Below are 24769 nucleotides of genomic sequence, written 5' to 3'. Positions count from 1 at the left end.
CCTCGCTGCGGTGGTGGTGGTGGTGGCAGTGACGTCCTTGCGTTTTTCTAAGCGATTGGAAATCCCGGGATGGTCACTCCCTCTGACTTCTCCGCCAACCAGGACAGACTTGTAGCTACAGTGTACAGACCTATTTGATAGTAGGCCCTATATAGTGCACATCAGGATCAGGTACATGAAAATGAAAATGCAAATCATTAGAATTGCATTTGAATTTGAATATTGTCTGAAAGAATGCATGCACAAGTGGAACATGCAATTGCAATCTCATATTGCATTAGCATTTGAATTAAGTCTACTATAATTATGCTTCCATAAATATAAACTATGCACTATGCAGCATTGCCACATTAAAATGCATGAGTGTACTGTAAAAGTATAGTTCATTTACAGTATAGTGAGTTATCATCAAATATCTATGATAGGTGCACATTTGCAACAAATGTGTTTCTTACTTGTGACTTGAAGTCTGGTCAATATAATACAGGTTAGCTGTAACATAACGCCTGGCAAATTGTGTAACACATTGTTCCATCACTGTTGCACCCAACAGATCATTTCTTACTCTGTAACAAGTAACGGAAATAAACTACAACTCCCAGCATCCTTTAGCGTCAACTGTGACGATGTCATTTGACAGTAGTCTAGGGTCTGTTCGTAAAATCGCTCTGAGAGCGCCAAAGCGCACACTGGGTTCAACGTCATAGAGCGACCAAGTAATTTGATTGGACAAGAGGCATTCCGTGAGTGCTGATCAGATTTACAGAGCGTATTTTACGAACGCACCCTTCGTGTGGCGTTCGCTCTTGTTCCTTCTATCACCAACTCTCCATACCCCCTGTCATTTAGCTCCACTATCAGCTGTTTACATATTTGAAAGCAATACATTTAGAACAGTTTCGTCCATAGCAGCATTGGGGAAACATCTGCGATGGCCGCCTTGCCTTTGAAAGTGTGCATTGTCGGCTCAGGAAACTGGTGAGTTCTTCTCACTTCTGCCCATCATGAGGCATCCCCTTGCATGCGATCTGGGAAGGGTGCATCTCCCTCTGGGCTAGGGTGCATCTCCCTCTGGGCTGGGTGCATCTCCCTCTGGGAAGAGTGCATCTCCCTCTGGGCTAGGGTGCATCTCCCTCTGGGCTAGGGTGCATCTCCCTCTGGGCTAGGGTGCATCTCCCTCTGGGCTAGGGTGCATCTCCCTCTGGGCTGGGTGCATCTCCCTCTGGGAAGGGTGCATCTCCCTCTGGGCTAGGGTGCATCTCCCTCTGGGCTGGGTGCATCTCCCTCTGGGCTAGGGTGCATCTCCCTCTGGGCTGGGTGCATCTCCCTCTGGGCTAGGGTGCATCTCCCTCTGGGAAGGGTGCATCTCCCTCTGGGCTAGGGTGCATCTCCCTCTGGGCTGGGTGCATCTCCCCCTGGGAAGGGTGCATCTCCCTCTGGGCTAGGGTGCATCTTCCTCTGGGAAGGGTGCATCTCCCTCTGGGCTGGGTGCATCTCCCCCTGGGAAGGGTGCATCTCCCTCTGGGCTAGGGTGCATCTCCCTCTGGGCTAGGGTGCATCTCCCTCTGGGCTAGGGTGCATCTCCCTCTGGGCTGGGTGCATCTCCCTCTGGGCTAGGGTGCATCTCCCTCTGGGCTAGGGTGCATCTCCCTCTGGGCTAGGGTGCATCTCCCTCTGGGCTAGCTAACCTACCTGAATGTAGGCTGATACACTGAGGCATATTAGCTAGCAGCTCTTGAAGCAGTAGTCCCTCATGTCTGTTTCTGTTGATGCTGCAGGGTGTGCCTTGCACAATGTTGCCTATTATCAAGGTCCAAAACATAGGCGGCTAGGAAGTGAGCTCAGTTGAGTTACCTACTTATCATGTGAGCAACGTGCGTTTTTAATCCAATTATGTTGAAAGTAGTCTACTATGCATTGGATACTAGGCGCCCTGCAAATGAAGGGCTACGTTAAAATAGTAGTAGAGCATCTTCTTTTTGGAATGGATGAACTTGTGATATTCTGTCCTAGAAGTTCTAGGCGAGACAGAATATTACAATAAAGTTCATCCATTCCAAAATTCTTAGCACTTTACAATGATGATGATAATGATGTACCAGGGGACTGGTATGGCGTACAAAGATAAAATACAGTGCGATTAATAGAGAATAATTTGCTAAAGGAACAAATGTTTCTTCTCTACAGGGGTTCAGCCATTGCAAGAATAATTGGAGGAAATGCTCAGACTCTCCAGCACTTTGCCACCACAGTCAAGATGTGGGTGTTTGAGGAGAACGTCAATGGCAGGAAACTCACTGACATCATCAACACAGACCATGAGAACGTGAAGTACCTCCCTGGCTACAAACTGCCTGAGAATGTGGTAAGAGGACAGATTGAGAAGGAATGACCGACCCCACAGAAAAGACTGAAATTAGCTTGAAACCTGTGCTGTTTAGTTTTGTTTATTGGACGGTCATTCTTTGCTGTTACTGAGCCAAAGCCTTTTGTTCCTCCCGATGTCTCCCTGTCCATGTGTGTGTAGGTGGCTGTGCCTGAGCTCCGGGATGCCGCTGAGGGGGCGGACCTGTTGGTGTTTGTGGTTCCACACCAGTTCATCAGGAGGCTGTGTGACGAGATGGTGGGCTGTGTGTCCTCTCAGGCCAGAGGAATCACCCTGATTAAGGTACTGTGGAGCTCCATCACCCCCTCAGTGTTCTCAGCATCATCAACAACAACAACAACAGTCCATACTGCACAGTATCATCTGATATCATCTTGATATCACATATCAAAATAAGCCTAGATTTTCCTTTAGCGACGTTGATGGAATACCCCCCAGGACTTCAGTGGTCCACAGTAGGGAAATCCCACAGGCAGGTGCAGCCATGATCTCACCTTGGGCGTTATTGCCGTTTTGGCTGGGAGGGGGTTAGTTATCCATTCGTTTTGCCACTAGTGCGCCTTTCACAACTCACCACTGTGTTCTGTACACCCTTGTAGACTGGACATCTCTTCACAGCAGACGGCTCTGTCACTGGCTTCATATTATCTACAAATCCATACTTTGCAAAACACCTTTCTACCTCTCATCCCTTCTGCACCTCTCTCACCGCCCCGTCATCGTTTTAAGATCCAGTGATCTTGTCCGACTCACCATCCCCAAAGCCCGTACCGTAGTCGGGCGCAGCGCTTTCCGGTTCGCTGCAGCACACGACTGGAACACCTTACAAAACACCCTCAAACTCACCGCCCTCACCTCACTCACTGCTTTCAAACAAATCCTGCAGCGAACCATAGTCGATCAATGCACCTGTTGATCACCGTCTCTCACCCATCCCATAACCCATCACTGCCTCATTTTAAGTACCCCTGCTCCACTACCCCCGCTATCCCTCACCTCCGCTCTTCCTCACCCCTACCTCCTCCGTCTCTCTCCCCTCTCTCTGACTGTTAATATTTTTATACATCTGTATTTGCCAGTGTTTTATTGTTTTATTGTTTTATTGTTTTATTGTCTATTGTATTACTTAACCTTGTTTTATTTCTAGCTTCCCCCCCAAAGAGCCATTGCTTTTTGGTCAGGCTGCATTTGCAAATAAGAATTTGTTCTTACATGTTTGCCTGGTTAAATAAAGGTTAAATAAAAAATAAAAAAAAGTTATCCCACTGGACTGCCCCATGTAATGAATTTCAGCAGCCCTTGTTATGCTTGGCATAATACCTAAATGTGAGACTAAACATGACATGAATAAATTGGCTGTGTTGCTAAAACAACTGTGCCTCCCATGTTGTAGCTGCCACATGAATGGGTCTATACCTCCAGGCCCTTAACTTACTTAACTCCAGAGAGAGGATCTATATATAGAGAAAAGACAAAGTGTCTGTCTGGATGGTCCCTTTGGTCTCAGCCTCAGCCTCAGCTGAGCATATGGGTGTCTCGTTGTATAAGAGACCCGAGGTCCTGGTGTGTCTGAGAATTAAGCCCCTTTAATAAAAAAAAAACTGTTATGTAACGCCAGTCTAATGTGATGTGATGGCCACTGCTCACTCGCCATTATTTCAAAGAGCCATACAGAACCAGACCCAGCTAATATCATATCCATGACAACAGAGAGCTGTAGCCTGTTAAGAATTCGACGGCCCACCGGCAGGCCCCAGCACCATGTGCAAATTGTCTTGCCCAATTTGTACACGCTTCCTACATGTTCCTATGTTTACTTAGGTAGTCATGCGTTACATCCTCTCAAAGCTATGATTCTTGCGCTTCGAGCCATATAATCCATCTCAAGATACAATCACAACAGCAGGCACAATCAACGTCGCTGTCAGACCACCGACAAACACAATACATTGACAAATTTGATAAAAACTCATCAATGAAGCCTTATAGTTGACCATAGATCGATAACATTCTGACAACAACGGTTTGCGTACATTGCAAAAAAAAAAAAAAAAACTTTTACTTCAGTGTGTTCAAACTTGCATTTCTCAATGCCAGTGCCACTTAGTCATTCTTACTGTTGGGGAACAAACTTCAGAGTGTTACCTTCAAAAGGAGACCAACCCCATGCATTTACTCCAAATGATTCAAGAACAGCTTTCAATTTACTTTGGGTATACATTGGATAGGTGTTTTAGGCTAATTATACAGGAATGGTAACAGGTTAATGAATACTGTTTGTGTGTGTCAGTGCGTGCGTGCGTGCGTGCGTGCGTGCGTGCGTGCGTGCGTGCGTGCGTGCGTGCGTGCGTGCGTGCGTGCGTGTGTGTGTGTGTGTGTGTGTGTGTGTGTGTGTGTCCAGGGGCACGTGTGCTTAGGGAGGTGAAAGCCAAGCAGCTCTAGCAAGGTTAAAAGAACAGATTAAAACCTCTGGACTGGTGGTGTGTAAAGAGAGATTTGTTTGGGTTTCCGAGCCATAGGATTCTTACTGTATCGGTGAAGCTTTTAAACCTAATTGCTACTTTGACCCTCGTTTTTGAAAGAGGATAGCCAGGGCTTCGTGGTGATTTGGGCTATTCTGTCTTCTATCTCCTATTGTCTCTGTGAACGGAGTGTGAGGGGCGTCTTTACGAGTGTTTGGCTTGTTTATAGCTCTTGTTTATCCGGGTACAGTTACAGTGTCTATATGGCAGGCTTGAATTTCGTTTATTTTTTTTCAATTTCTGTGTGTGTTACTTAGTTTTACTCAGTGTGCCTAGGACACGGTGCTCACAGCAGGGCGTGTCTGGCCTGCGTCCTGACACCAGCTGGTTCTGTCTCGCTCTCCCAGAGCAGCTAAGCTCCCGTGTCTGGCTGATGATGATGATGTTTGATGTTTGAATATTTCAGGAGTGATGTTTGCAGGCCTCATGTGCCCCCCCCCGTCTCTCTCTGTGCTCCTGGCCCAGATTCAGTCCACGTCAGCAGGAAGACAGAGAGAGGAATGTCTCTTTTCTCCAGTCTCACTTTTTTTCCTTCCGTAATTGTAGCCCTCTCTGGACAGTATGTCCAATCCCCCCCACACACACACATACACTTACTTCTAAATGATAAGCTGGTCTTGTGTGAGCTGAAGTGTTGCCGTGGGGACATAACCGGTTGTCAAGCTGAAAAACATTTGCTTGTGAGCGTTGACCTTTGTATTTGTGTATTTGACACCGGATGCATACGCAACATACACACGCACGCACACGCATGCACACAGTATATCATCGGGTTGCAAGCTGATTAATGTATTCATTGTTTCCACAGGGAATAGATGAGGGACCAGAGGGCCTCAAGCTCATCTCTGACATCATCAGGGAGAAGATGGGCATTGACGTCAGCGTCCTGATGGGCGCTAACATCGCCAACGAGGTGGCAGCGGAGAAGTTCTGTGAAACCACCATTGGTGAGAGAGTCCTTGTACTTACTCACAGAGACATGCTTGAAAAAACACCTATGAAATTCAAGAGGGTTATGATCTGAATACGTTTATTTACAGTACGCTTTACTGTACGATCCAGAGTCGACAGCTAATGAGAGCGCGGGGTGGGTCTGGCTTACACAGTGGATAGGTCTTTGATGTCTTTGATGTGAACAGTGCTGCTTTGCAGGCAGTAAGATCCTGGAGAACGGCCTCCTCTTCAAGGAGTTGCTGCAGACCCCGAACTTCCGCATCACGGTGGTGGATGACGCAGACACGGTGGAGCTGTGTGGAGCCCTGAAGGTGTGTAACCCCCTCCGCCAGCCACCATCTGTGCATCTGTGCTGGCGGTAACGACTTGGTAAAACATTCTATGTGATCATATTATGATGATGAATGTTCTTCAGCCTGGAAAGCTTTTTTTCCAAAGCGACAGTACATTGTTGGCGTACAGGATCCCAGGACAAGATCCCAGATTTAGTTCACTAGTAGAGAGAGCTATGCTCTTCCAACCGAGCCAGTGGTACTGATGTTCTCCAGTGAGATGTTTCGATGTTCTTCTCCTCGTTGACTAGAACATCGTGGCAGTGGGAGCGGGGTTCTGTGATGGCCTGCAGTGTGGTGACAACACCAAGGCGGCGGTGATCAGGCTGGGTCTGATGGAGATGATCGCCTTCGCTAAGCTCTTCAGTAAAGACGGCACCGTGTCCTCCGACACCTTCCTGGAGAGCTGCGGCGTGGCCGACCTCATCACCACCTGCTACGGCGGACGCAACCGACGGGTGGCCGAGGCCTTCGCCAAGACAGGGAAGGTAAGGACGAACAGGAAGACGGGTTGTGTCTCACTGCTGGTCGGTGACAAAATACTTGGAGAGACTGCTGTTGTGTTTTTTTTTATATATACATACAGAGAGCTATATATGTATATATATTCTCTTTTTTTTATAAGTTATACCGGTACATAACCCCTGACCAAATTCACCATTCAGAAAAACAATGTTGGCTGTGTCATTGTATCAGTAAGACATTTACTTGGCCACTTTCAATACTAAGCAAGACCTATTGAGCTGAGAAACCTCTTTTGAGAGGGCGACTTGGCAAGAAGGCAAAGCAGGGAGGTACCAGTGTATAAATGTCACAAAGATACTAATACACAGAAAGAGAAGAAAGTGTTACAAACTACCAATACATTTGACGATTGAGACCAGCTATCAAGAACAAGAGCTTCTCTTATTTTTAAATCTTTTGAAGTGTTCCAGGATGACGTGGCATTGTGTCTCAGCTCTAGGACCAGATAACCACAGCAGTGACTGTGAGCGAAGACTATCTTGAGCGACTGATTTGGTCAATGAGGACCAGAGATACAAAAGAAGTTGCCTTATCAATGATTTGTACACAAAGGTATAGCAGTGTGCTTTAACCTCCTGGTGGATTCACAGTGACGAGTGAGTGATCTAGCCTTGATTATACATCTTAAAGCACCATGATACACTGGAAAGGGCTTTTAAGGTACTTGCTGAGGCCTGCATATAAACTGCTTTGAACAAAATCCTTTCGAACTAACATTGAAAAACAAGATTTGCACTGTAATCTACTTCCCTCTCCCTCCAGAGTATTGAAGACCTCGAGAAGGAGATGCTGAATGGACAGAAGCTTCAAGGACCTGCTACCTCAGCTGAAGTCTTTCACATTCTTGAACAGAAGGGCCTGGTGGACAAGTAAGTTGTGTGTGTGTGTGTGTGTGTGTGTGTGTGTGTGGTTTTTTGGAGAGATTCAATTATGCTGGACTTGATGTGTGTGTTACAGTCAAGTTTGGGTGTGTAGATAACTATATATTCTGTGTGAGCTGTGTCTCCAGAATTCATTCGATTCACTGCAATCACTTTATTGTCATCGACACTGTTTGTTGTGTTGTGATTTTCCCCAGGTTCCCGCTTTTCACAGCAGTGTATCAGATCTGTTTCGAGGGGAAGCCGGTAGAGAAGATGATCTCCTGCCTCCAGAGCCACCCGGAGCACATGTGAGTGGTCATGTGACCTCCTCCACCTGCAAATGCTGCCCTCCAGAGCTCTGCCTCCTCTTCTCCAGAGGCTCCCCACTGCCTCTCAAGTGTGTCCGTCTATTGAAGGAGCTGCACTCTCCTCTTCACACACCCGGCCATATGTACCATTTGATGTCCCAACCAAATGAATGGGATGTTATGATAGTTCTGAGATATTGTTGGTAAAGTGGTGACACAATGTTGTGAGAATATCTTGCTGTTGAGATTCATTCGATGTTTGCAGCTGTCATTTGGGGGGTTTTCCAGTCTCCTCTCGTGTCCAGTACAATACTGCCCCCTTGTGGGGTATTGCCACCTCACTAATACAGTAGTGATTCAAGTCCTGTACTGTTTACAGAAATCTTTATACCATTATTTTTGCAGCAACAATATCTCAGCACTATCATAACTCTTATAAGTTAACTGCCATTCATAGTTTAATAGTTTCATAGTTTTTCTCATCACCTATCTCATAAACTAATAATGGGTTTATACCACGTTCTGTGTCTACCACCATGTAATATGTCTTAAATTGCACATCAACAATGTTGTACCTCTGACCTCTTTTCAAATGACCTCTGATCTTATTAGCCATTGGGTCTCAAATGTGGCCCCATCTATGGACACCAGCTTCAATGCACTTTTGCATCTGTATTTTTAGCACCCTGGCAAAGGACAATCGTCGTTCGGAAATGTAGGACATTATCACCTTTTTGATGAACAGCCATATTCCTGATAACTACATTTTCCTGATAGCAACATGTTTTATGATATTACCTTACAGTACATCTCAATCTCATCGCATTCCAGTAATGATAATTCGTTTTCACAAAGGGAATAAGTGTCCTCTTGGTAAATGAAAATGCAATCCTCGCCTCATTCATATGAACAGATTAACAGATTTGTTAATGGCAGTAGTGTTTTTGCTACATTGTTCTTTTACAGAAAGGGCCAAGATGTATCGTGCCTCATCCTGGCAGTGGTTTTATAGTGTATTTTCCCTTTTTATTACAACAAACAATTACAATTGTTTACTTTTATTTTTCATATATATGTTTTTAGTTAGGTCAGTCTTATGGTTGTGGACTATGAACACCTAAGAAATGTGAAGATGCCTTTAAATCTTCAGAGGCCAGCTGGTGAATAATAAATTAATCTTTTTTAATTTGTATTTATGCCACCCCCTTTTACCAATCGAAAAAAGTTGATTAACTCATGACCATAATGAATCCTATTCAGTGAATACCTGAATAAAGACTATTGCTTAAGTCAGGTGTACCCTCAGTATCATTTGAATGAATACATTGTATTATCAGTTACAGTATATTGTATTCGAATATGAAATGTGTATTTGTTTTTCTAAAGCACTTTCTAAAGCTTTCAGTTGGCCATGTCATTTCCTGTGTGTAACAATAACATTCGATTATTAGGGAGTACTGTACTGACCAGCATACAGTAGAGATAATTTCAGTTTTCAATAATATGTTACAGTCAAAGATTGTAGTGGTGTAGTAAGTGAAGGTTACTTGATAACAACATTACCTTTCATTTAGTTTCTGAACATCATTAACACAGATCCTCAAAGCCGTCCTGGTTCTCTGTCACTTGTTTTTTGAAGGGTTGCATTTCCTTGAAAGGTGTACATTTGTAAGTCGCATTGTTTCTGTTGGAATAAAATGTGGTGTCTCTCCTCTAAGTGTTTACTGACTGCTCTCTCGCATGTTGCAACTAGTGTTAATGCATTTAACATATGAAACACACATACTGTAGCATATAAAATAACATTATCACAAAACACCTGCCAGAGTATGGACTCGATTTTCAGCCTGCGGATGGAATAGCAGTAATAGCGGCAAGTTCATGATAATAGTGCCATCAGGTGAGCTGAAAATTACAGCCTTGAAAATAGCACTCATATTTCACACACACCCCATAGTGCCACTGCCAGCACCACCAGATGACAGTTGTTTTTCATGCTGTTAAAATATAGCCCTATATGTGGAGTAGCACGATGTGTGTTATCTAGTAGCTCATACAGACAGAGGGTTGAACGCTATCACACCTTGTACAACAATAAATACAAATTCATGGACATGAAGCAAACGATATCAGTGCCAATTTTACATAACATGTCAGCACTAACAAAATACATACAAAATACATATGTGTTTCATGTCCTTTAATAATTTTACACAGAAACTGTTACATTTTAAACTACTTTTTTTTAAGCTAAAACCATGATTTAGGAAAATACATACAACACAATCACACAGTAGAATCCAACATAATGGCATAAACGAAAATGTATTGTTTAACTTAAACATTTTAAAGCTCCATTGTCGAAGCCAAATTGTACATCCAATAAATTATTGAATGTAGGCCTACACGTATACAAAAAAAAGTATTCATTAAAAGTTCCAGAATCCAGACTAGACCATTTTTCTGACCAAATGTCAGATATTTAACGTTGGCATGTCACAGGTTTATAGTAGCACATTGAGTTCCACCCCCTCATTGTCTGTGTAAAACGTCCACTGGGTGGGCAAGGATGGAACAAAAACATGATTTCCGAAAAAACAACAACATGATTTCCGGACAATACAGTAGGTCCACAGACAACAGTCACAAGACATCTCTTATTCTTACAGTTCACAAAGAGGAACATCATGCTTCTAATTTAGAGGACTGTGACTAGGTATGTGAAGGGGTTTGTCCCAATCATTAAAAATCCAAATCCCAGATGCCAGTTCAAAGTGGATGACCTGTGATGTGTAAGGACCTTTGCCAAGTATAGTGGGGCAACATAAATGTCCTTTTGTCCACAGTGCGATCCAACAACAGTAAAGCATCAGCTCTGTTATACACGACGACAGGCCACTCATCTGGATTCCCTTTTAGATTAGTCCTCCTCTTCATCATCATCACCTCCAAAAGAGAGAAGACTGTTGTTTTTTTTCACTTTCTTTCCAGACTTTTCTTTTTTCTCTCCATCTCCATTACTCTTTTCCTTTTTCTCTCCGTCTCCATTACTCTTTTCCTTTTTCTCTCCGTCTCCATTACTCTTTTCCTTTTTCTCTCCGTCCCCATTACTCTTCTCGGTCTTCTCTTCATCCCCATCGTCAGTCTTCTTCTTCTTGCTGGAGCTGGCAGTGATGCCCTTGTACTTGTCAGAGGAGCGCTTCGAAGGCTTCTTGAACACAATCTTGCCGTCAGCGGGAGTCTCATCCTCTGTAAGGCAGCAGAAGAGAGCAGGTCAACACATTTAACCAGGACCACAGATACAGAGTTTCTAGTTGGATTGTTTATTGAGTATAACATTGACAACAACATTACCTTTTTCAGTGCTTTTTTCACCTCCTTTTATCTTTTGAACTTCATCAGCGCTTAAATCTCCTTTTTTAAGGACGACAACTTGTGGCAACTCGTCTTCACGATCACTCCCACTGTCATCATCCAAGGTTGGCATCTCTAGACGCTGAAACATGAAGACATTAATGCCACCAGTCATTTTTTGCATTCCATGCATTTCATATCCAATAGCAATGTCTATGCTATATGTGTAAGTGCTCAAGGGATGACCTTCAGCATTACTTTTTTTAAACATGATTTCTAGCCATTTAGGTCTGCATCATTTGTTTCAAAGGTCTCCTATGACAACAACACACATGAAAGCACAGGTCCCTACTCCCTATTGTTTGATTGACCACAGTTGTTCTCTCTCATGAAGGTATTTAGGCCACGAGTCATATTACTGAAATTAAATTGTTGCAAAACTGTCGCTTAACACCACATCTAACATAGGTATTGCAGGTGTGCAACACTGGACGTTTATCTCCAAGCATCTCGTTATCTGGCCACTATCACATCCTCAGTCTGTCACTCAGGGCTCGAACGTTATTAGCTCACTAGCCATGTCAGCTAGCTAGCTGCTAGCAGGTACCTTGGTGTCCACTGTGGGTCCTTCCTTGAAGCCAACATCACTCTTGAATTTCTTTAAAAAGGCCGGTTCGGCTGGCGCGACCCATGATACGTTACTTTTCTTATTCATTGTAATTATACAGCGAAAACACCCACTAACAACGGCGAGACGAGTCTGTCTTGGGTTTGAGCCAGGAGCCGATCGTCATCATAATGCGTCGCCGGGGGAGCCAATCGTCATCACAACGCGTCGCCTCAAGGAAACTCAAAGGAATTAATCTGATTGGTTGAATCATTGATGACAGAAGAGGACTCGATTGGAAGGAAGTAGTCACGCCAAAATGTAAATAGTTCCATTAGACGCTCTTTTTTTCTACTCTTTTAATATGATTTCGGGTACATTTTATGCATTATTAGCCGGCTTCCTTGGAGCTGTCGCCTCCTCGTCAGCGAAACTGTCTCTGGGCGCGGGCTACATCAGAGAGATGTGTGAGACAGGTCTGACAGCCTGGGCTCGGGTGGAGCAAGATGAGACATCTCCTTGTGAATGGGTAAGAGCAAAGATGGATCTATTCAGCCATGTAGACTGCCTATTTGTGTGTGTGTGTGTGTGTGTGTGTGTGTGTGTGTGTGTGTGTGTGTGTGTGTGTGTTTGTGTGTGTGTGTGTGTGTGTGTGTGTGTGAGAGAGATGAGATGAGATGAGATGAGATAACGTTTATTGCCATTATACATACACATTAAGCATACACATATAGGAATTTGATTCGGCGTTACAGTAAGAGCATTTCTACTTTTCTAAACAAATGCAATGCAAACAAAACAACACAGGACAGACAGCAGTGCAGACAGTGCAGGCAGCCATAATGTCCACAGAATACTGTAGAGAAGGGAGGGGGGGGTGGCATGGGCGGGGGGAGGGAGGAGTGGGGGGGTAGGTGGCATGGGCGGGGGGAGGGAGGAGTGGCGGGGGTAGGTGGCATGGGCGGGGGGAGGGAGGAGTGGGGGGGGTAGGTGGCATGGGCGGGGGGAGGGAGGAGTGGGGGGGGTAGGTGGCATGGGCGGGGGGAGGGAGGAGTGGGGGGGGTAGGTGGCATGGGCGGGGGGAGGGAGGAGTGGGGGGGGTAGGTGGCATAGGCGGGGGAGGGAGGAGTGGGGAGGGTAGGTGGCATGGGTGGGGGGAGGGAGGAGTGGGGGGGTAGGTGGCATGGGCGGGGGGAGGGAGGAGTGGGGGGGGTAGGTGGCATGGGCGGGGGGAGGGAGGAGTGGGGGGGGTAGGTGGCATGGGCGGGGGGAGGGAGGAGTGGGGGGGGTAGGTGGCATGGGCGGGGGGAGGGAGGAGTGGGGTGGTAGGTGGCATGGGCGGGGGGAGGGAGGAGTGGGGGGGGTAGGTGGCATGGGCGGGGGGAGGGAGGATGTTCTGGGTCAGTCCGACCCGTCTTCGTAGAGCAGCAATCAGTGTCGCCATGGACAACGGCCTTGAGCACTGCCCCAGAAGGCGGCACAAAGTTCACCAGAGAGGGGGGGGGGAGGGGGGGGGTTGGCACGCTGCATGGAGGCTTCAGGGCATGGGGGAGCTTTTGAGCCATAATCAGGTGAATGGGTTCACTGCGAGGAAAAACAGCATTCCATAGAATCAATCCTCTCGAAAATTTGGGGTCTCCTGTCATTCGCCAATTCGGAGAGCAGCAAGATTGTCCACCTTGCGATCCAGATCAAGAACCCTACGGTTCAGATCCGTAAGCGCAGCGCCGTGCATACCAGCCACTCTCCCCAGTTCTTTGATCAAGAGGGGCAGTTCGCGCAGTTCGCTAATCACTGCTCCCATCTTTTTAATTTTCCGATAGATCATGGCAGCACTCAAACCGAGTCCAATGTGTCCAACTATCATAAATCCGAAAATGAAAACATCTTCCACGTCCTCAATCGACATGACTGCCAAGCAAACGAGACGCCAGTTGTCCCAGGCATCTCTGATGTAACCTGCGGCAAAAGTTCCGTCTGGGCAGAGAGGTTCCCCCGAACCAGCTTTCCTCGTGGAAAATAGGTTATCAGTTGCATTCAGGGACCAGCTTAACAAATCCATTTTGCTTCTGAAGAGGCAGTGCAGTGTAGAGCAAACAAAAAAAGCAGAGGGAGAGGGAGAGCGAAAAAAAAATAAAAGTGTGTGTGAACACAGAGCATTTATACCAGACCTTCTTGTGTTCTAGCTTCACATCCCTCTGCGGCTGCTGTGTGGAGGCTTGCTGGTCACCTGCAACGCTGTGATGTGGACCTTCTTCTCCAAGGCCCTGAGACACTCCTCCTCCTCTGCCCGGGCCACTGTGACCACCACCGCCTCCAGCTTCGTATCCTCTGTGAGTTCACTTGAATGTTTCAACAAATCAGATCTTTGCTATCATCCAATCACTTGATGATGATTTTTAAAAAGGGTTAGATTACAATAATATATCATTTATGGAGACCTTAATGCTGTGAATCATCAGTGTGAATGCATGTGCAGTAGGTACCAAGTGTACTACAGATAACCTGTTTTAAGCATCCACTTCATGCTTTTTTTAAGGCATTCCTGGGGAAGCTTATCTTTGGCGAGACACATGCAGCGCTGTGGTGGGTGGGTATTTCACTCACCCTATCAGGACTACTGGTTCTTCATGGATCGACGTCTCAAACCCCTCAACAAGGTGACGCCAAGAAGCAGGAGTGAATTGCCTACATGTGGAAAAGGACAGTTAATGGCAAAACTGCATCAAGCATGTCATTTCACTGTTTAACCGATGCTCTCTGGTTGAAAGGAATCTTCACACACTCATTTTACATGAGTAATACATTGGTTTCTGTTCTCAACTGACTTTGATGGCGGTCACACACAAAGAAAACACTTGTATAATGGGTTCTGGCACGGCACATAAGTCTCTACAATCGTACTGACAAAGAGGATGATCAGGATAGAGGTGGTTGTGTGCACATTAATCACTTCCACTGCAACACGTGTCTTATATGCAAACCAAGTGTAAGAAACACTTAAGATGTATATTATATTTCTGACATTTTAATGTCCTGTAAGATTAAATTAATATCAGTTTGTTTAAAATAAACTTTTTTACTTTAAATGTATTGTCTCATTTGTGGTTAAAAACATACTGTATGTGTCAGGGTCTATGATTTTCTTTGGGTTGTAAATATGGCAGTTAACTGATCATAAGAAAATATATCTGGTTTCCTGACCTCTTATCTTATTTTGTGATGAAGTCAATGTGTTCCTATCGATGCAATTAACACACAAAAGAAAGCCAGCATTGTTGAGAACATCCCTTTTAATTAAAACAATGTAAACAAGATCGAAGGTTCCATTATATCCAGCAGCATCCACATGGCTGTCAAAGTCCTCCCTAGCAGCAGACTTCCATCCTGTAGCTCTGTAACTCCCCACTCCACCACCATGCACAGTCTGTTGTAGAATTCCCATTATTTGCAACATATTGCAGATTTAGACAATGATGATATAGCAATCATCATTTTAAAATGATGATATTTTTTTTTACATTAACATTAATCATGGAATGCACACTTATTAGACAAAGGTGTTTCTGATACACTTAAAAAGGTACAGAGAATATTATTTTTACATGACAGAGTTAAAAACCTCATTTGTATAAACTTGCAGAAAAAGGGCAATACGTTTTCAGGTAAGGCACTCATTAAGTAGGAAGAATAGACATCAATTCAAAGGAAAGGGCAGCAGAAATACTACAGTATGTAGTTAAACGGTAAATGGACTGCACTTACTGTATATAGTGCCTTATTCCAAAACGCTTTACAATGGCCTCTCATTCACCCCTTCACACACATTCACACACCAATGGCGGCAAGCTACCATGCAAGGCGCCGGCCCTCTCATTGGGAGCAAATTGGGGTTCAGTGTCTTGCCCAAGGACACCTCGACACGTAGACAAGGAGGAGCCAGGGATCTAACCGCCGACCTTGCGATCATTAGACGCCGGCTCTACCTCCTGAACCACAGCCGCCCCACCTAGTTAGTTCCAGAGCTTTTGTGTAAACTCCGGGTTCAGAATGAATGAGCATGTTGAATGAGCAGTCAACTCCTCTCTGGAATCTAAGGCTTTGGTCCAAACCAACAGGGTTAGCAGTGGTCAGAGACAGCGTTAGGTGAGTGGGATCTCTATGATGTCCTCCTCGATGATCTCTCCCTGAAACACCAGGACGTGGGTGGACGGGTCCTTCTTGCAGCTGAGCTCAGAGAAAGGGCTGAGCCAGGAGAGGGAGCACGGCCCTCCGAACGCCTGTTTCATGGCCTCCCAGCACGGAGTCTTCTCCCACGCACCCTTCTCGTTCTTCAGACGCTCGATGCCCTGGAAGGAAGAGGAGACGGTGAGCTTCAGAGAGACAGACGTTATCTTTCTGGTAACCTTTCACCTCACATACAGCATCAAAACATGATGTTGACTTGTGTTATAATTTCCCATGTGTTGGTGAACTACAGTAGACACAAAACGGTGGACAGTTCATGCATCCCATATTTTACAACTAGTAACATGGGCCAACTGAGGCAGGAGGCAGAGGAACATGCATCATGCTTTGTTATTTACAGAATTTCAATAATGTTTGGTTAAGTGTGTATACAGTAATAAATCAAATAAAAAAATAAATGAAAAAGAACACAATTATTTGGGCTTTTGAGAGACGACTTTGGCCTTCTAGATCTGCATGCTCTTGAAATGTGATATGATTGATGAAATTGCTACTAGAATTTCCGTTGCAACTTGTAAGCTTACCTCCATCCCATACCTAAGCAGCAAGTCTAGCTCAACACTCAGTACAGAGAGACAGTTAACAGCTTCAGTAGAAGCACTTGACACATTCAGTTACCAACCAAAACAAAAAGCAAAATGTGGAAAAAGATATAGGAATGCATAAAAAGATCAGATACAGTGACACACAACAACTGTAACCTGAATAATAAGAATTGATAATGATGACAAGAGACATGATAGAGTAATAATCATAAGCATTTTCAGCATTGCCTCCTTTTGTTTAAATCTCTTTATACGAATCATTATAGTGAAATCAAACAACAATCGGGTGCTAAGAAAACACATGAAAATAGGACAGCTTTGTCCGTCTGCTTTGCATATTTCACACAAACTGTAGGAACAGAATGACAACTGGGAAGTTTATTCTTTCTTTGCCAAAGTATATAGAAAGACTTGAATTTGTAGTTTAAAAAAAACAAAAAAACAAAAAAAACATCTTCAATAGCCCACTCACCGGAAAGACACAGCACCAACACTGTAAGCAGCATCAGTTAGTCTTACCCTTCAACTTCACCATTCATTCAAATAAAGTAAGTATAGCAACATACAATAACGTAAACACATATAGGATGATGACCACATTGCTGAACAGTAACATGATCGAGTTCTTCTGAAGCATACAAAGGTTACACAACATGATACTGAAGTAGATAAGATACATCTTATATTTTACTTCACAAAAGATTTTGCGTCAGGTTTACATCGGTTTGGTGGATCAGACTTCCCCCCAGGTCCCTCATTTTTCCACACCTCCTCCTGCACAACCATATATTATGTTTAATTCAAACAAAAATATCTGGCAACTTTAGTCAAATTTTAGAACTTTCTTAATCCCATGTGTTGGAGATTAAAATGTTAGCTGAATTTGGCACAAATTGACAACATCCAAAGCCTTGATAACATTGTAGCATGTGGGCTAAACTACTGTAGTGATGTGATCATGCAGAGAGACACAGATAGCATATATCTATCCAGATTCTCCTTCACAACAAAGCATATCAGCTACACAGCAAAACCCTGATGTCACAAAGCAGGACTGATGAGGAACAGAAAGACACCTTTAAAGAATGTTCTGAAACAACTTCTTATTTCCTTGTTCCTAGATAAATAATGATAACTATCATATAATATCTAAGATATGAGCTTGGTCTGACTCAATCCTACTTTCTTCATACGCACAAAAAGAAACAATGAATTATAGCATGCTGGGCCGGCTGATGATCCTGCTTTGTGACATACAACCCTGGCCTGAATCTCATCTGGCTCAAACCCGAGCCGTAGATAAACGGCTCCATGTGTATCGATGGCTCTGGGTTTAATCTGATCTCCAACAGGCAGCTGTGTAGTGGAAGGGGACGTTCCCTATGCTTTGTCATTAGTCATGTATCAGAGAGGAATCAGAGGGAAGGGAAGGTTTGGACTGATAAGAGGATTCAGGAAGGGAGGGGCGAACAAAGAGGAAAGTGATTCTGTTCAAAGAAACAGAAATGGTTTTAAATAGAAGAATCAACATACAGTATCACAGAGTTAACAGGCAGGTTGAAAAGTTGTTCTTTTTCTCTGCAACTCCACTTCCTCAGCGTCCGCAACATGAAAATAACACATTTTGGCAATGCAAAAAGCAGACAAACAGCCGTTCATGGTTAGGGGTTACAATCATGTTCAGCATTGTCACAGGGGTGTCAGAGTGCGGGGGGAGGGGGGGTGTTGGGGTGGTGTTAGCACACCTCTGTCTCTCCCTTCGAGTTTGGTTTGACCCAGGTGGGGGTAAAAGGGGCTTGCTTCATGAGCTCAGACCACATACTGGGATGGGTCTGCTTTCCCATGGTCAGGCCTGGAGAACGGGCTAAACCATAATATCGAGAAGGGGTGTCCGAAAACTGCCTTCATGTTCATCCACTTAGTTTTTTTAGCCCATCTTCTCTCTTCCTTTTTCAACTGCTCTATACCCTGAAAACAAGAGACAACCAAACTTCAGTGTGAACGAATCACAAACTAGGCGGCTTCTTCCCTGACTGCATTCAAGTAGTAATAACTGATTATCACACTACTACTCCTCCCATCTCATTTCTAGTCAAAAACCAAAGACAATCTTGACAATCTCTTTAAATGGAACACTTTTCTGAGAAAATAGCAAGAGCCATGACTGAATGATCATGGTCTGGAGTCCATTCTCAATACACTGTACGCTGATACAGAGATCTGTTAAACAGGCCTCCCACCCCTGTAGTGAGGCACCATATTAAATGATACAACTCTGCCCTAACTGTGTCCTGAAGTTGCAGACAAAAAGAAAATCAGAACAAGAAAGGAGAGTTAGTTTAGTGTGGTTTTAGGCAGTTGAAAACATACAGTACAAACATACATGGAACAAACAAACCAACACACACAACCGCTGTCTACGCTCTATATGATTTGAATGATGTCACTATACATCATAGTACTAGCACGATGCTGATTCATTCTCAGATTGATACATGGCTAGACAGGTTTTATGCTTTATACGCTCCCTGACGCCTAATCTCCTTCTCAGACACTTCCGCCTGGTTATAGTCTGGATACGAGGTTAGTGGATGCCAAACCCACAGCAATACTTACCAAGATTGGATTTCGTTGTACGAGAACCATTCTAAGAGCATAGTGTTTAATGACAAAGCCATCACTGGGAGGTAACTAACCAAAGCTTCCTTTCAGGACTACTAAATGCAGAGACTTCTATTTACACTTAAAGCAAGGGACTTTGCTTGGGATGAGCTGTAGACAGTTAGAGTAGTAGTAGTAGTAGTAGTAGAAGTAGTCGTGTAGGAGGGTTAAACATCATAGCTCCAAAGCAGCAGTGGTGGGATGTGAGAGGGTGTTGGGAGAAGAGGACCAAGGTCACTAGGACACTTACTGTCTCATCGGTACAGATGGAATGGACCTGTGTCCCGAACATCACAGAGGTGAAGATGAGGAAGAGGAGGGCCTCAAAGCACAGGAGGATGAGGAGGATGACAGTCGCTGGAGGTGAGAAGGAACTGCACTCTGGGGTTGGGGGGAGGGAGGGAGAGGAGGAGGAGGGATGAGGAACACACACGTTTATACTGGAGGGGGGCACAGCACAGCACAGTTAAAGCTATCGCTCACAGAGAAGACAGGTTTCAACTGTAATCGAAACCACTTCCCCGTCGAGCAATGCATATCTCTGGCTCAGAGCATATTGTACATCACATTCATTCTCAGATAGCTGCCTGGACCAATTACGATGCGATGAGATTGAAGGGAATACCGTGTCTTCGATTGACGGGTGGGTTTTACCATTGGCGTTTCCCCCAGAAAATACAACAAGGTGTGTTTCATCCACATTACAGTACAAAGGTGGCTCAAATAAAGGCACTAAAAACAGGTTGTATTTTCCAGCAAAGGAGAATGAGCATAAATTGAATGTGCATTCTCAATATGCAGAGATAAACCACATACAAACAATATAGGTTTACTGTAGTAACTCATTAACATGACACAAAACAGCTCAACGTAATGAATACAGTAAGACAACCCCCCCCCCCCCCCTCCCCATACTTACTTTGTGTTACCAGGTCTAACTGACCTTCAGCGAGCTACACAGAGCCAGGAGACTAGCAGGAATAACACATGTCCGAAAGGATGTCAGACTAAAGGGTTGTGGCTTGACTCGAGGCAGAGGCCACATAGTAGGCCACTTAGTAGCGTCACATGAGATGAATGGTTATAATATCTGTAATGTCACATCTACTAATATTTGGAACGTATGGACAGGTCACATGTAACGCAGGCAGGTAACTTACTTGTCCAGTCGTCTTCAAAGCAGTAGAGGAAATGGAAGACCACCATCGTCAGAGAGTGGAGAGAGATGAGTGCGATGTACATCTGGAAGGAGGGGAGGCTTACAGTCACTTACAGACCTTCTCAACTCAGAAAAATCACGTCATCCAAAACTCATCATCCTTGATAACCCAACAGCTATTGAGCAAACCACAGAAATCATCCTGTAGTAGGTGCTTGTGCATCGATTCATGTGTGTAACAGATGTATGTGAACGGTACGTACTGTGAAAAGCACAAAATACTTCTGGTTGCTCTCTCCGACACAGTTGTTGACCCAGGGGCAATGGTGGTCCATCTTTCGTATGCAGCGTTTGCAAACACTTCCAGGGGAAAGAATAAAATACATGGAGGGAGAGAGAAGGGACAGGCCAGGGGATCAAACACTGACAAGGGATGAATGGCAGGAAGCCCGGCTGGGAGGCTACCAGAACCCTGGGGTATCCTGCACACACACATCAAACATGGACTAATCAGAGGGACGTGTCGGGTTGAGAATTCTCATTCTAGAACATGAGTACCTTTCATCTTATCTCATCCAATACCGTTCCATCTCCATCATACTGACCTTTTCCCTCCATTTACACTCCATCTGATCACAGCTGTCAACTGCACGCCATATATGCAATCTCATAAATCTCAGGTCGTCACCCCCAATAAACTACACTTAGACTGATAGAAATACTGCATCCAAAGCATCCACCTTTTATCTGAACATGTGCACGTGCCCACTTCACCACATGGACCTAATTAGCATACTGTATGATTCAAGGACATAGGAGAACGGGCTCATTGTAATGCATGGGATGGAATGAGGAATCGTATCTACCTCCACCAGCCTCCAATCTTACACTAATTATTATTTTAAAAATGTTTAGATTAGAATTTTTATTTGTATTTTTAATTAGATTTATTTTTTTTACATCCATGCAGGGGGAGTATACACTCCAAGTACAAATGCCAATTTCAGGAAAACGTAGGTGAAACGGGACACAACCGCTCTCGGAGGGGGGCTCGCCCTACCTGCAGTGGTGTGCCCGGTCGGGCTTGATGCTGCTGCATTTGGGACACTTATAAACCACTTGGCCCGGCTTCAGCTGGAGGCTCTCGATGTACTCCTTCGTGGCGTTCCCCTTTGGCACAGCACCCTAGGACAGATCGATATGCAGGACATGATGGAACAAGGTGACAATGACTCAGCCTGCATGACAGAGAATCCTGCTGATGTCTGCCTATCGGCTGTAGAGTCATCTCCACCCTGGCTCTACAGCTACTGGAGTATACGCCGTAATCAGAAGTTACCCTAACCCGGCTCTGTGAGATTTAGCCATAGAGTAGCATTGACATGACATGTGTGAGGTGTGGGGGTTACTGGTCCACTCACAGGGTCGGTGCACATGGCCCGGAAGTGGGAGGCGAGGGCGAGGAAGGCCAGGCTGTTGAACACCGTCCCGTTCACGATGCTGTAGGTCAGGTTCTTGGATGGTAACAGCATGACGAAGAGCACCACAAACTCGGCGTAGAAGACCAGGAACCAGGTGATGACCCCGCACACGATGCCGCAGGCGTCCCGGATGAACCACATGGAGTTGGACCTGTCCTTGGAGGGAGGGAGGCAGCTCTCCGCTTGCAGGTAGCCCCCCTGCCTCTCCACGTCTCTGCATCTGTGCACCGGGCTCTTCATCTTGCCAACCGCCCCTCAGAGTCACCGCATGCTGTTGAAGGACAGAGGAAGAGGGGAGTAAGAGGTCAGACAGCATAAATACATACATTTGATCTTGTATTTGATTTACAGATAAACCAACATCAAACTAAGGGGACATTCTATTAAATCGGGGTGAAAAAATATATAAATAGTTTTTCAGGATTTTCAGGAAAGATGGGAGAAGATCCATTTGATAAAAAAACAACACCTATCCCCTTAGTACTGTAGGTGACCGGTGTGTCGTTCACTGAACCACAGTGGACTGTCAGAAATAGATGGTCACATGTGGGGCTTCGATCATCCATGAGAAAACATGAAGGGTTGTGCTGTTCGGTCAGCAGCTAGCTATTCCTTCATAAAGGTCAAATACACCCAGTCATACAGTCCACAGCACACTCACTCCCCCAATGTCACAACATCCCTGCATGCTGCAGACAGTCTGACTCGGTCAGTACCACCACAGACAGCTCTGTGTGCAGAGGGACTGTCTGCTGGCCTCCTCGCTGTTAGGTCTGCTGACAATGTCGAGTAGAGGACAGGGTACCTGATGATGATGATGATGATGTCTATTGTCTACTTTACTAACGGCAGGATATACCTCCTGCCTCCTAGCTCCTAGCTCCTGTCTCCTAGCGCCTGCCTCCTAACTCCTAGCTTCTGTCTCCTAACTCCTAGCTCCTAGCTCCTAACTCCTAGCTCCTGTCTCCTAGCTCCTGCCTCCTAACTCCTAGCTCCCAGCTTCTGGCTGGGCGTTCAGCTAGATCGCCTTGGTAGATAGACATCATCTTCATGCCAACATGTGACACACACACACACACACACACACACACACACACACACACACACACACACACACTCCTGTGATGGAACCTGACAGATAAATCCTCAGCCTCCCAGATCTGACCAGTAGAACGGGGTACCTCACTGTGTGAGACCCCACACTCTGTCAGGACCCCCACTATCTACAGCTCTATCTAACCCCACCATCGTGTGATCACTCAGCCAGCTACAGTGCTAGACATCATTACCAGCTGTTTAGCTAGCCAGCTAGATCATAACTGAACACTTACGTGCTGAACTGAATAGTACAGTTGACTAGTTTCTCTGATCTGCATTCATGCCAACACCGCTAGCTTAGCTCGCTAACTAGCTTAGCCAGAGATGTATCATCGTGTAGCTCGTTTTCGTACCTGTGTTCACATCCACGGACAGAGAGACCTCCACGGCGAGCAGCGATCGGTCTTCGAGATGTCTTCTGATCAACGATTCAATCTTGTACGATTATGACAATAACGCAGCAGACATGATGTGTGTGGTAAGGCAGCATCCTCTCTCTTGGGGCTTCGCTCTCCCACACACCCCTGTCACAACATGTCATGACGTCTAAGGAAATGGTGAATGAAAGAGCCAATCGTATTCTCGAAAAAAAATCACACCTTTCCACATAAAAGAAGTGCTGAAGTTCATTCATCGAATCTGGATCGAATATCCAGTATATCAGGTTTACTCATGACAGCATTTGTTTGATCGGAAGGAAGGTGTGTGTGGCTTAAACTGGCTTAGCATTGCAACAGGAGAACATCAACCTGAAACGTTGGTCTAACTATGTATAATGTTCAGGAATAATCGGGGTTCGACGGGGTTCAGGCCACGTTAAGACTTTCTCCAGATCAGAATTGTTTGGCTCAGTCGTTGTTGAGGCTGTGGGATAATCCGATGGACATCCGGTGGTTACCACTAGAGGGCCCTGTCAGACAGCAGTATCAATGATACAACAGGGGTTTCTATCTCTGACTGGCAGTATTTTTGTTATTTCTGTAAATAAAATGTAGTAGACTAATGTATGATGATTCAATTTGATTATCCATTTTAAGATACATACAGATTTTTAAGAAATGTCAACAATCATCTGTCATTGCACACTACAGGAAGACAAGCACGCCGGACTCATTTGCAACAGAGAGTGGTCATTATCCACAAGGAATGGGAGGACTCAGGGATAGAATTGTTGTTGGGCACAATTGTTGTAATTTCTACTAGCTTGGGTGACATTCTAGGCCTACTGTCCAAAACATTAATCTGCTAAAGAAAAAATCTTCTTTTTAATAAGGAGATAATAATATTAATATTTTCATTCATATCTGATCTGATGCATAGTTTTCTATTTCCCTTTCCTGTTTTCACAGGTCACATTTTCATCACCTCCTTTGACAGGTGATGAAATGACATGAAATGACATGAAATGAAATGACATGAAGACTTGAACACCCTCCACTCACAATAAACTTAAATTGGGCCGGGCTTTGAAAGTTTCCAAATGTACTTTCTTATTTTTATTTTATTATAATTCTTATTTTTATTTCATCATCATGTCCAATGGTTTTGGAATCAAAATTGGCAACGAAGAATTGAACTATGCATCAAAGCTTGTGCCTGTTTCCATAATGTACTCTGTGATATATCCACAATCTCAGTTTGACCTTTTTTTTTTAATCAACTTTAATTCTCTGTAATTGTAGTTGTTTGCAGGGTTTCGTGGGACACACAGTATTACATATTTATT

General features: G+C 44.7%; 4 protein-coding genes across 4 annotated transcripts; 2 read left to right on the top strand and 2 right to left on the bottom strand.

The window, feature by feature from the left end:
• Positions 1-925: 925 nt before the first annotated feature.
• Positions 926-7894, top strand: gpd1l (glycerol-3-phosphate dehydrogenase 1 like; the record flags this gene model as incomplete). The annotated part of the gene is made up of 8 exons (XM_080540733.1): positions 926-978; positions 2188-2365; positions 2528-2668; positions 5717-5855; positions 6061-6173; positions 6446-6682; positions 7482-7588; positions 7798-7894. The coding sequence occupies exons 1-8, from the start codon at positions 932-934 to the stop codon at positions 7892-7894; spliced, it is 1059 nt and encodes a 352-aa protein (XP_080396859.1). The 5' UTR covers positions 926-931.
• Positions 7895-10091: 2197 nt separating this feature from the next.
• On the bottom strand, positions 10092-12024 carry kiaa1143 (KIAA1143 ortholog). The gene is made up of 3 exons (XM_080540735.1): positions 11852-12024; positions 11245-11386; positions 10092-11139 (listed from the first exon to the last, which is right to left on the bottom strand). Exons 1-3 carry the CDS (start codon positions 11957-11959, stop codon positions 10811-10813), a joined length of 579 nt encoding a protein of 192 aa, XP_080396861.1. The 5' UTR covers positions 11960-12024; the 3' UTR covers positions 10092-10810.
• Positions 12025-12147: 123 nt separating this feature from the next.
• tmem42a (transmembrane protein 42a) lies at positions 12148-14781 on the top strand. The gene is made up of 3 exons (XM_080540736.1): positions 12148-12380; positions 14038-14184; positions 14391-14781. The coding sequence occupies exons 1-3, from the start codon at positions 12216-12218 to the stop codon at positions 14532-14534; spliced, it is 456 nt and encodes a 151-aa protein (XP_080396862.1). The 5' UTR covers positions 12148-12215; the 3' UTR covers positions 14535-14781.
• Positions 14782-15180: 399 nt separating this feature from the next.
• On the bottom strand, positions 15181-23536 carry zdhhc3a (zDHHC palmitoyltransferase 3a). The gene is made up of 7 exons (XM_080540734.1): positions 23397-23536; positions 21886-22216; positions 21525-21649; positions 20728-20824; positions 20466-20547; positions 19556-19686; positions 15181-16200 (listed from the first exon to the last, which is right to left on the bottom strand). The coding sequence occupies exons 2-7, from the start codon at positions 22183-22185 to the stop codon at positions 15994-15996; spliced, it is 942 nt and encodes a 313-aa protein (XP_080396860.1). The 5' UTR covers positions 22186-22216; positions 23397-23536; the 3' UTR covers positions 15181-15993.
• Between the last annotated feature and the right edge of the window lie 1233 nt (positions 23537-24769).

Source organism: Nansenia antarctica (assembly GCF_963989245.1).
Source record: "Nansenia antarctica genome assembly, chromosome: 10".
Lineage (NCBI taxonomy): Eukaryota > Metazoa > Chordata > Actinopteri > Argentiniformes > Microstomatidae > Nansenia > Nansenia antarctica.
This window is presented reverse-complemented; position numbering and strand designations above follow the sequence as displayed.

Bases quoted from the DNA above. Each gene is read 5' to 3' on its own strand.
- kiaa1143 (XM_080540735.1), bottom strand. From the start codon at position 11,959: ATGAATAAGAAAAGTAACGTATCATGGGTCGCGCCAGCCGAACCGGCC. The intron at 11,387-11,851 runs GTACCTGCTAGC...TTCATGTTTCAG, and splicing joins GACCCACAGTGGACACCAAG to CGTCTAGAGATGCCAACCTT. The intron at 11,140-11,244 runs GTAATGTTGTTG...GCTGCCTTACAG, and splicing joins TGAAAAAAGCACTGAAAAAG to AGGATGAGACTCCCGCTGAC.
- tmem42a (XM_080540736.1), top strand. From the start codon at position 12,216: ATGATTTCGGGTACATTTTATGCATTATTAGCCGGCTTCCTTGGAGCT. The intron at 12,381-14,037 runs GTAAGAGCAAAG...CTTGTGTTCTAG, and splicing joins AGACATCTCCTTGTGAATGG to CTTCACATCCCTCTGCGGCT. The intron at 14,185-14,390 runs GTGAGTTCACTT...GCTTTTTTTAAG, and splicing joins CCTCCAGCTTCGTATCCTCT to GCATTCCTGGGGAAGCTTAT.
- zdhhc3a (XM_080540734.1), bottom strand. From the start codon at position 22,185: ATGAAGAGCCCGGTGCACAGATGCAGAGACGTGGAGAGGCAGGGGGGC. The intron at 20,825-21,524 runs GTAGGGCGAGCC...TTCCCCTGGAAG, and splicing joins GACCGGGCACACCACTGCAG to TGTTTGCAAACGCTGCATAC. The intron at 16,201-19,555 runs GTAAGTGTCCTA...TCTTCCTTCCAG, and splicing joins CCATCTGTACCGATGAGACA to GGCATCGAGCGTCTGAAGAA.